This window comes from Palaemon carinicauda, chromosome 34 (assembly GCF_036898095.1).
Source record: "Palaemon carinicauda isolate YSFRI2023 chromosome 34, ASM3689809v2, whole genome shotgun sequence".
Classification (NCBI taxonomy): domain Eukaryota; kingdom Metazoa; phylum Arthropoda; class Malacostraca; order Decapoda; family Palaemonidae; genus Palaemon; species Palaemon carinicauda.
The window spans coordinates 37669951-37680439 of NC_090758.1; the positions used below are offsets into that span (position 1 = coordinate 37669951).

General features: G+C 45.2%; 1 protein-coding gene across 1 annotated transcript; it reads left to right on the forward strand.

The window, feature by feature from the left end:
- Positions 1-1871: 1871 nt before the first annotated feature.
- LOC137626822 (uncharacterized) lies at positions 1872-9704 on the forward strand. The gene is made up of 8 exons (XM_068357810.1): positions 1872-2009; positions 2433-2673; positions 2989-3101; positions 3896-4586; positions 4953-5113; positions 5916-6314; positions 8034-8119; positions 9530-9704. The coding sequence occupies exons 1-8, from the start codon at positions 1872-1874 to the stop codon at positions 9702-9704; spliced, it is 2004 nt and encodes a 667-aa protein (XP_068213911.1).
- The last annotated feature ends 785 nt before the right edge of the window (positions 9705-10489 follow it).

Sequence of the window (10489 nt, forward strand, 5' to 3'; positions counted from 1 at the left end):
ATTCGCCTCTGACTTATCCCCGCAGTTTTCCTCCTCTTTCGGAGTATGTACCCAAGGGCGAAGATTTACATATATCGAAACTTTTCTTAGTTCGGTAGAGGCAGCGACGTCAGAGCGATGTTGGACCGATCGTCAGAAAATTGTGTTGGCAAAACAGATCATTCGAGGAAGTGCCCATAGGAGAGTGAAGAGAGATCTCGACATCATGGAGCCCAGGTCTTGGGAGCACCTGAAAATACACCTACAACGGAGGTTAGGCCTAGGTACCACCAATTTGCATCAACATTTATACAATTACTTTCCTATCCGGAAAGAATGCGAACACTATTATTGTTATTATTATTATTATCATTATTATCATGATTAATTGCTAAGCTACAACCCTAGTGTGAAAAGCAGGACACTATAAGCTCAGGGCCCCCAACAGGGAAAATAGACCAGTGAGGAAAGGAAAGAAGGGAAAATAAAATATCTTTAGGACAGTAACATTAACATAAATATATCCTGTATATACTATAAATCCTTTAACAAAACAAGAGGAAGAGAAATTAAATAGTGTGCTCGAGTGTACCCTCAAGCTAGAGAACTGTAACCCAAGATAGTGGAAGACCATGGTACAGATTTTGGAGTGTCCTTTTCCTAGAAGAGCTCCTTACCATAGCTAAAGAGTCTCTTTTACCCTTACCAAGAGGAAAGTAGCCACTGAACAATTACATTGCAATAGTTAACCCCTTGGGTGAAGAAAAATTGTTTGGTAATCTCAGTGTTGTCAGGTGTATGAGGACAGAGGAAAATCTGTAGAGAATAGGCCAGACTATTCGGTGTATGTGTAGGCAAAGGGAAAGAACCATAACCAAAGAGAAGGATCCAAAATGGTACTGTCTGGCCAGTCAAAGGATTCCAAAACTCTTTAGCGGTAGTATGTCAACGGGCGGCTGGTGCCCTAGCCAATCTACTACCTTTAATAGCAGCAGACTTGGATGACTTTTTCGGCGGCCATGATGCCTTGGAATGCATTAAGGACCCTTGGTTTAAGAAGGTCACGAAGTCACATGTACCTGCATATACGTGGGGTACACTGTTTCAGCCTGTACCCGTAGAGAGGGCTATGGGCAACGTAAGAATTTTCATGGAAAGTATGGAAGAGGTACTCCAACCGGAAGGCCATAGGCAGTAGCAACCCTCATCGCTGTTGTCATCGCCCGTAAGCCATTCGAATGGACAGAAGAAATCATCAGGCCAAAGACCAAACCAGAGGTCAAAATCTCAGAAGGAGATGCATTGTTTCAACTGCAAACAGCGGGGACACTACGCTAGCCAATGTAATGCGGCTCAAACCCCCAGCGCGGGAGCAACAGCAGCGCCCCTGGCAGCAAGAGGAACGACACCTGCGATGGGAACGACATCGTATTACCACAATCCCCCGGTGGGTTTTACGCACGCATCCCCAGGATGGAAGTCCCCAGCAACACACCCGTCGCGCTTGGCCGGTACCGCAAGCACAAGGACAGCCCCCAGCGGTGCCAGCAGCACCAAGGACGACCCAATAGGAAGAAGACCGATGACAGCAACCCAGCAACCTGTTTTCAAAGTTAAGTTCCATTCTGGTATTAAAAACTGTTTAATAGATACAGGAGCATTTGTGTCACGTATTATGGAAACACACATTACAGTAAATCAAGTTCAAAATGGGGTTCCCTTAAAATGTCAAGGTCTCGGGGGAGAATAATTCCTCATAAATAGTTTTTGTTCACAACATTTTGAGTTGGGAGACGAGAAACTCATTCATGATTTCTACGTCGTCCCTGAGTTAGGTATTACGGGGATAGATGTCATATGTGGTTCAGATGTGATCTGGTTATTAGGTTTAAATGTACTTTCGTGTCCTGAGGGATTGGCTGAGGACAGTTACATCAGTAGCACCCGTAATAGAATCTGTTGTTAACGTGCCTGATAAGTTTGACCTTCGGCTTCCACAAGGAGTGTGTATAGACACTTGTGTTGCCATGGTAATTGAACTGTGTGTGTAACAAAGATTTGAAGGAAGAGGTGGGCATACTTTCTCCAGAGTAGGACTACTCCCTTTCATCACAGTAAAACTACTCCCTCACCCTTTCCTAGTCACAATCTATCTCTATCTCACCGGAGTAGGACTACTTCCTCTCCCTTTCCTTAGTACAACCCCTCTCACCCGAGTAGAACTACCCCCTCTCCCTTTCCTATGTACAACCCCTCTCACTAGAGTATGACTACTCCCTCTCCCTTTCCTTATTATAATCCCTCTCACACGATTAAAACTACTCCCTCCCCCTTTCCTAAGCAAAACCACTCTCACCGGAGTAGGACTACTCCCTCTCCCTTCCCTGACTACAAATCATCACATCAGAGTAAGACTACTCACTCTCCATCTCCTAGACTCAACCCTTCACCAGAGTAGAACTTCTCCCTCTCCTTTTCCTAAGCACAACCCCTCTCACAAGAGTAAGACTACTCCATCTCCTTTTACTAGTTACAACCCCTCTTACCAGAGTAGGACTACTCCCTCTCCCTTCCCTAAGCAGAAACAGTCTCACCAGAGTATGACTACTCCCTCTCCTTTTCCTAAGCACAACCCCTCTCACCAGATTGGGATTACTTCCTCTCCCTATTCAAAGTACAACACTTATCGCCAGAGTAGGACTACTCCCTCACTATTTCTAGAGTACAACCCCTCTCACCTAAATATGAATACTCCCTCTCCCTCTCCTTAACACAACCCCTCACCAGAGTAGAACAACTCCCTCTCCCTGTCCTAAGCTCAACACCTCTCACCAGAGAATGGCTACTCCCTCTCCCTTTCTTAAGCACAACCCCTCTCACCGGAGTAGGACTACTCTCTCTCCCTTTCCCAGGCACAACACCTCTCACCAGAGTAGATCTACTCGCTCTCCCTTCCATAAGGTGAAATTCTATCACCAGAGCAAGACTACTCCCTCTCCTTTTCCTAAGCAAACCCTTCTCAGCAGTTTGGCATTACTCCTTCTCCCTCTCTCAAGTACAACCACTCTCAACAGTGTATGACTACTCCCTCTCCCTTTCAGGGCAAAACCCTTCTCGCCAGAGTAGGACTACTCCTCTCCCTTACCTAAGTACAACACTTCTCACCTGAGTACGACTACTACCTCTCCCTCTGCGAGGCACAACCCTCTCACCAGAGTAAAACTACTCCCTCTCCCTTTCCTAAACACAACCCATCTCACCAGAGTAGGTCTACTCCCTTCCCCTTTCCTAAGTACAACCCTTCTCACCAGAGTAGGACTACTCCCTCTTCTTTTCCTGACTACAATTTATCTCACCAGAGAAGAATTACTCCCTCTCCCTATCCAAAGTACAACCCCTCTCACCAGAGTAGGAATACACCCTCTTCATCTACTAAGCACAACCTCTCTCACTATGGCAGAACTACTCTCTCTCCCTTTCCTAAGTACAACCACTTTCACTAGAGTAGGACTACTCCCTCTCCATATCCTAAGCATAGCCCCTTTCTACAGAGTCAGACTACTTCCTCTCCCTTTCTTAAGCACATCCCTTCTCATCACAGTAAAACTACTCCCTCACCCTTTCCTAGTCAAAACCCTTCTCACCGGAGTAAAACTACTCCCTCTCCCTTTCCTTAGTACAACCTCTCTCACCAGAGTAGGACTACTCCTTCTCCTTTTCCTAAGCACAACCCCTCTCACCAGAGTGGAACTACTCCCTCTTCCTTTCCTGTGTACAACCCCTCTCACCAGAGTAAAACTACTCACTCTCCCTTTCCTATGCACAACCACTCCCACCAGAGTAGGACTACTTCCTCACCCTTCCCTGAGTAAAACCCCTCACATCAGAGTAGAACTACTCACTCTCCATCTCCTAGACTCAACCCTTCACAAGAGTAGAACTACTCCCTCTCCTTTTTGTGAAGCACAACCCCTCTCACCAGAGTGGAACTTCTCCCTCTCCATTTCCTAAGTATAACCCTTCCCACCAGAGTAGGAGTACTCCCTCTCCCTTTACTAAGCACAATCCTTCTCACCATAGTAGGACTACTCCCTCTCCCTTTCCCGGGCACAACCCCTCTCATCAGAGTAGGACTACTTCCTCTCCCTATCCTAAGAACAATCCCTCTCACCAGACTAGGACTACTCCCTCTCCCTTTCCTGTGTACAACCCCTCTCACCAGAGTAAAACTACTCACTCTCCCTTTCCTAAGCACAACCACTCCGAGCGGAGTAGGACTACTCCCTCACCCTTCCCTGAGTACAACCCCTCCCACCAGAGTAGGACTACTCCCTCTCCCTTTACTAGGCACAATCCCTCTCACCAAATAAGGACTACTCCCTCTCCCTTTCCTGGGCACAACCCCTCCCACCAGAGTTTGATTACTCCCTCTCCCTTTCCTAAGCATAACCACTCTCACAAGAGTAGAACAACTCCCTCTCCCTGTCATAAGCTCAACCCCTCCCACCAGAGTAGAACTACTCCCTCTCCCTTTCCTAAGCACAACCCCTCTCACCGGAGTAGGATTATTCCCTGTCCCTTTCCCGGGCACAACCACTCTCACGAGAGTAAATCTAGTCCCTTTCCCTTCCCTAAGCAGAAACTGTCTCACCAGAGTAAAACTACTCCCTCTCCTTTTTCCTAAGCACAATCTCTCTCACCAGATTGGGATTACTTCCTCTCCCTTTCCAAAGTACAACACTTATCACCAGATTAGGACTACTCCTTCTTCCTTTCTTGATTACAACCCCTCTCAACAGAGTATGACTACTGCCTCTCTCTTTCCGGGGCACAACCCCTCTCCCCAGAGTATGACTACTCCCTCCCCCTTTCCTAAGTACAACCCATCTCACCGGAGTAGAACTATTCCCTCTCCCTTCCCTAGGAACAACCATTCATACCTGAGTAGGACTACTCCCTCTCCCTTCAATAAGCACAACCCCTCACCAGCATAGAACTACTCCCTCTCCTTCTCCTCTGCACAACCCATCTCACCCGAGTAGGGCTACTCGCTCCCCCTTTCCTAAGAACAACACCTCTCACCAGATTAGAACTACTCCCTCTCCCTTTCCTAAGTACATCCCCTCTCACCAGAGTAGGACTATTCTATATCCCTTTCCTAAGTACAACACATCTCGCCAGAGTAGGACTACTCCCTCTCCCTTTCTTAAGCACAACTCCTCTCACCAGAGTAGGACTACTCCCTCTTCCTTTCCTAATTACAACCCCTCTCACCTGAGTAGGACTACTCCCTCCCCCTTTCCTAAGTATAACCCATCTCACCAGAGAAGGACTACTCCCTCTTCCTTTCCTAAGCACAACCCCTCTCACCAGAGCAGAACTACTCCTTCTCCCTTTCTTAGTCACAACCCATCTCACCGGAGTAGGATTACTCTCTCTCCATTTTCTAAGTACAACCTCTCTCACCAGAGTAGGAATACTCCCTCTCCATCTCCCAACCAAAACCCATATCTCCAGAGTAGAACTACTCCCTCTCCCTTTCCTAAATACTCACCAGAGTATGACTACTCAATCTTCCTTTCCTAAGTACAACTCTCTCACCCAAGTAGGACTAGTCCCTCTTCCATTTCTAAGCACAACCCCATCATCGGAGTAGGACTACTCCCTCCACCTTTCCTAAGTACAACCCATTGTATCAGAGTAGGACTACCTCCTCTCCATCTCCTAGGCTCAACACCCCACCAGAGTAGAACTACTCCCTCTCCCTTTCCTAAGCACAACCCCTCTCACCAGAGTAGAACTTCTCCCTCTCCCTTTCCTAAGCACAACCCCTCTCACCAGAGTAGAACTTCTCCCTCTCCCTTTCCTAAGCACAACCCCTCTCACCAGAGTAGGAATCCTTCCTCTTCCTTTCCTAATCACAATCCCTCCACTAGAGTGTAACTACTCCCTCTCACACCGAGAACAACCCCTCTCACCAGAATTTGACTACTCCCTCTCCCTTTCCTAAGCACAACCCCTCTCACCAGAGTAGGACTACTCCTCCTCCTTTTCCTAAGTACAACCCCTCTCATCGGAGTATGACTACACCCTCTACCTTTACTAGGCACAACCCCTCTCACCGGAGTAGGAAAACTTCCTCTCCCTTTCCTAAACACAACCCCTCACACCAGAGTAGGAGTACTTCTTCTCCCTTTCCTAAGTACAACACCTATCACCAGAGTAGAACTACTTCCTCTCCCTTTCCTAAGCACAACCCCTCTCACCAGAGTATGACTACTCTTTCTCCCTTTATTAAATATTTAGTTCATTTTATGCTTCGCATTTTGAATTTCGTAAGTTTTTTATATATGATCAGTAAATATTACTCCATTCTTTAATTTTCAAAAGCCCCCCCAAAAGGCGAAAATGTCGTCATATGAGTCGAAATTCGTTAATCGTTTAATGGCTGTACATTGAGAGACACAACTCGACCCACTTGATTATGGATGTGTTGCTTCTAGTGATTGACCGATGCAGCCATTCCAGGCATTTAGTGATTGCTGATTGGTCAGTCATTGGAGACACCTCACGACTAAACAAGATACAAAATCCATTCAAGTATGGAAATGAAATCCTTCAATTTTATTCATGTGATTGATAGGAATCAATTCGCAATAATTGTTAATTAAAATGGCTGATAGCTTTACTGGCTACCTGTTTTTTTATCATGAGAATCTTTAAATAATACTACAAGTTTTAAGTTATTTAGAAATTTCCACGAATACTGAATGAAAATTTGTTCTGAAAGCAGAGCTACAAAAACAACACATTGCATTGCTTACCCCGCTGCTAGTGAATAAACATTTTGGTTTCGAGCAATGTCGTCCAGATGGAAGTTCCTCATTAGCAGCTTCTACTTAGAATATTTCTGCGAGTCATATGCCAGAGAGATTTACCTTAGAGGTATTAAAGGAGATCCAACCTATTGAGCAGATATCTCAAAAGATATCATGCATATATCAGGAATGTGTGAATAAGATGCACTGGCTATCCTTCCCCGAATGGAGTTAATCTTGTCTAGAATGAAAATTGAGGGTAATATACAGGTACAGGAGAGACGTTACAACTTCCAATTTCAATATGCTACAACTAACAGATTTCCTTTTGAACCATCCACTTTTTGCAGAACAATATCTTTCGGTCACTTTGAGAGTTTCTGCTATTTTTTTTTTAGCTTGTTGATTTATTTCTGATCATGGATGATTCAGCCTTTTCCGCATTAACTAAGCTGAGTAACCCCTATTTCATGTGTTTGAGAAATTCACGTCTCCACCCAGTATTTTTATTGAATTGTCTACTTGTATTGTCCTGAGGCTGGCATTACATCATGTTCCAAATGGCTCAGAAACGATTAGTCATTCAGTCATATTACTGTAGGAATATTTTTTTTTTCTAAATTGTAGTATGTTTATGGTATCCCCCATCTTTTCTTGGTGTTTCTTGGGGTTTTTTTATCAGCATTGACTAAGGCTAGACTACCCTAACTGGCATCCATGCCTGATAAAAGTTTCCCTGTGCACCATAACCTTCTTTCACCAAACCCTACTGGTTGTGTATGACTGCCCTATCCACCGGGCAGCTGCGGTCTTGAAGGTCCTTCAGGGATTTGGATAGTATTCTCAGTTGCCCAAGGATGACTTTCCACTTTCCAATTATCCTTTATGTTTGGCGAGGCGGTACAGGTCTTGGAATCCTTCCCCCAGTATTCACTTATGTTTACCCATTGGATTGCCTTACCCCCTGCTCTGATGCTTACCAGTAGACGTTCTTCTGTCTTCTTAACCATCATTTGGCTTTTCTCTTAGTCTTTGGTAGGCTATGCCTGATTGTGAATAATTGTGTTCTGTGCCCTATCACTGCATCCCATTTGGAACACTATTGCTGTTCTAATGTTGCTCTTTGCCTTCCTGTCATGCCGCCTCACCATTTTCTGAGTATCCCATCTCCAACCCCTTATTCCCGGTTCCTTTTACCTGTTAGAGTGCCTACTTGTATGCTATCTTCCCTGGCAGGCAGAGATGAAGATGGACACGGACACGGAGCGTGATAGTGAGAAAGAAACGGAGATGGAGACGGAGAACCAGACGGAGACGGAGACGTAGACGGAGAAGGAGATGGAGACGGAGATGGAGATGAAGACAGAGACCGAGACCGAGACCGAGACTGAGACGCCTAGCTAGGTGTGATTTTCTCCTCCCTTAGTTATAAATCTCTCTGACGCCTTAGAGACCACCCTTGGTTGTTTCTCTGCTCCTTCCCTTCCTTGTTAGGCCATAACATGACTGTACTGCAACTATGTTCCTCTTATCTAGTTATTTCACCCTAGCTTTTGAGCTTTCCTTCACTTGCTAGGTAGGCTAGGCTTGCTTATACAGTTCTCCCTATGGCCTCACCCTTTCCAGGTGTAGAGTAGGTACCCCTTGTGGTTCTCCTCTGCCACCTTAGCAGCCACCTTAGCAGAGCCAGTGCTATGTCTGTAGCCTCTCTTCCTGTGCTATATACGTCTTGCTATCGGTTGTTGACTCTCTTGCTAGGTTAGCCTATCTAGACAGAGGTGCAGCCTCCTATCTCTTCTTCCTGTGTTGTCAACTTGAGTCCTTCTAGCACTGGCTTTGCGTTGGCTATGGGTCATCCCTTCTGCCGTCTAAGCTGCAGTCTTAGACTAGTTATCTACTCGTTCCTTTCACACATCTGAGGACCATTTTCCTATAGAGTTGGTCAATTGGATCATGCCTGGTGGGCTGGACATCCTTTGAATCTATAATTCTTAGCTTCCTCGCTGTCATGTACGGCTCTCATTATCTTACAGGCTGCACCCTCAATTTTCATAATTTAATGATGATGATCAGGTCTTGGCAGGTTCACTTGTCAACTGCCTTTCATTCCTGTACTTCCCCTGAGGTTGGACCCTTCCCTCTGGGATTGATCACTCTCCCCCTTTTGACTTTACAATTTGTCTGCCGCCTTGTGTCGACAAGCCTTGGGTACTTACAGGTCAGTCTTTTACTGGCTAATAAAAATATTGGCAGCCTCTCAGCTGTTTCTGCCTAGGGGGCAGCTGTTGCTCATCTAGCGATTATGATGAGTGAACTTCCCTTCTTAGGCTGTTCTGATACACCTACTCGGGAGGTTCTGGTGTTCCTTTGATGTGATTCTTTCCTCTATTTTCCTACCACACCGTCATTATGTTTTGCTCCATAAATCGCTACAGATTTCTGAGCTGTTTATCATGTGTTCTAATTATATTTTAAATGTAGCCATTCTTTTGTGGTAGGTTTATTAGTGTTAGGACTTATTTTTTTTAACTAATTTTAAGATGATATGATTTTCAATGATATGTACTCATTGCAATATCTTACCTTTATAGGTCACTGATGACATGGAGGGTTCAACTGTCACCTGTACCAGTTAGGTCAAGTTACACTGTGACCACAAGACCTGCAGGAAACACGCTGATTGCTATGTTTCTAAGAGATTTGTTGTAATCCGAGACCCATCAAACTGCTAGGTTTGCACGAATATCCCTCAAACCAGCTTCTATGCTACTGACGTCTCCTTGGACATTCGAGATCGACGTTGGAGGACGCTCCGACATTGTTCAGGAGGCTTCCAGAAGAGCTCTCAACAAGGTGCCTCTTTTTTCCCACTCTGGAACTGAAGGAACTCTTCTTTCCAAAGGCTAAAGTGTCCTCTGTTTTTGGTCACCATTTACTGACGTCCAACTCTCACCGGTACCAGGAGATCATATGGATGATGAAGTGTGGGACACTGCATGTCAGGAGCCTGGACGCCAACAACAAGTCTACTACTGCATTTGTGTCGTCAGAGAGGGAGAGGATCCTGCTAACCACAAAAGTCTCAGAATAGTCCCTGGGTGTACATCAGGTGAGTGCAGCTCCCAGTGCGTATAGATCCAAGTCTATAGGCCTTGTTTGGACGTTAGACAAACCTTTGCTTCTCAGTATCTTGTGACTAATAGTGTCCATGAAAGCTTTCATGGAAAACCAAACCGCTAAATATGAATGTTCCTAAGTAGACTTAACAACGAGGATAGAAGCTTTACAACAAGCACCTGTTTCTAAGGCCCCCCAGCTTCGAGCCTACCAGAATGCACAGTTAAGAACCCTGGGTGCTATGCTGAGCATATGTCTTTACCCGAAGGGTTCCTTCATCTTAGGGATGGTTTGGGTTCCAAGCAAGTCTTAGAATTGGAATTTTTTCCATCAATCAATAGCTATCCTTACTGCTACGTAAGGCTTAACTCGAAGCGTCCAATAGGGATGATACAATCCCCAAAGAAACAATCATTATGGATCATGGCATGGCGCAATTCCTTTTTGTTAAGTAGTTAAAGACGGCTGAATTCACCATTACCCAATTTTTTTTTTTTTTGCATTTGCAAGGAAAACAGTCCACTAGTATGGCCCACAAAGATACTTTCTATATATATATATATATATATATATAT

Bases quoted from the DNA above. Each gene is read 5' to 3' on its own strand.
- LOC137626822 (XM_068357810.1), top strand. From the start codon at position 1,872: ATGTACTTTCGTGTCCTGAGGGATTGGCTGAGGACAGTTACATCAGTA. The intron at 4,587-4,952 runs GTAAATCTAGTC...CCCTTCAATAAG, and splicing joins GCACAACCACTCTCACGAGA to CACAACCCCTCACCAGCATA. The intron at 6,315-8,033 runs GTAAGTTTTTTA...CTTCCCTGGCAG, and splicing joins TGCTTCGCATTTTGAATTTC to GCAGAGATGAAGATGGACAC.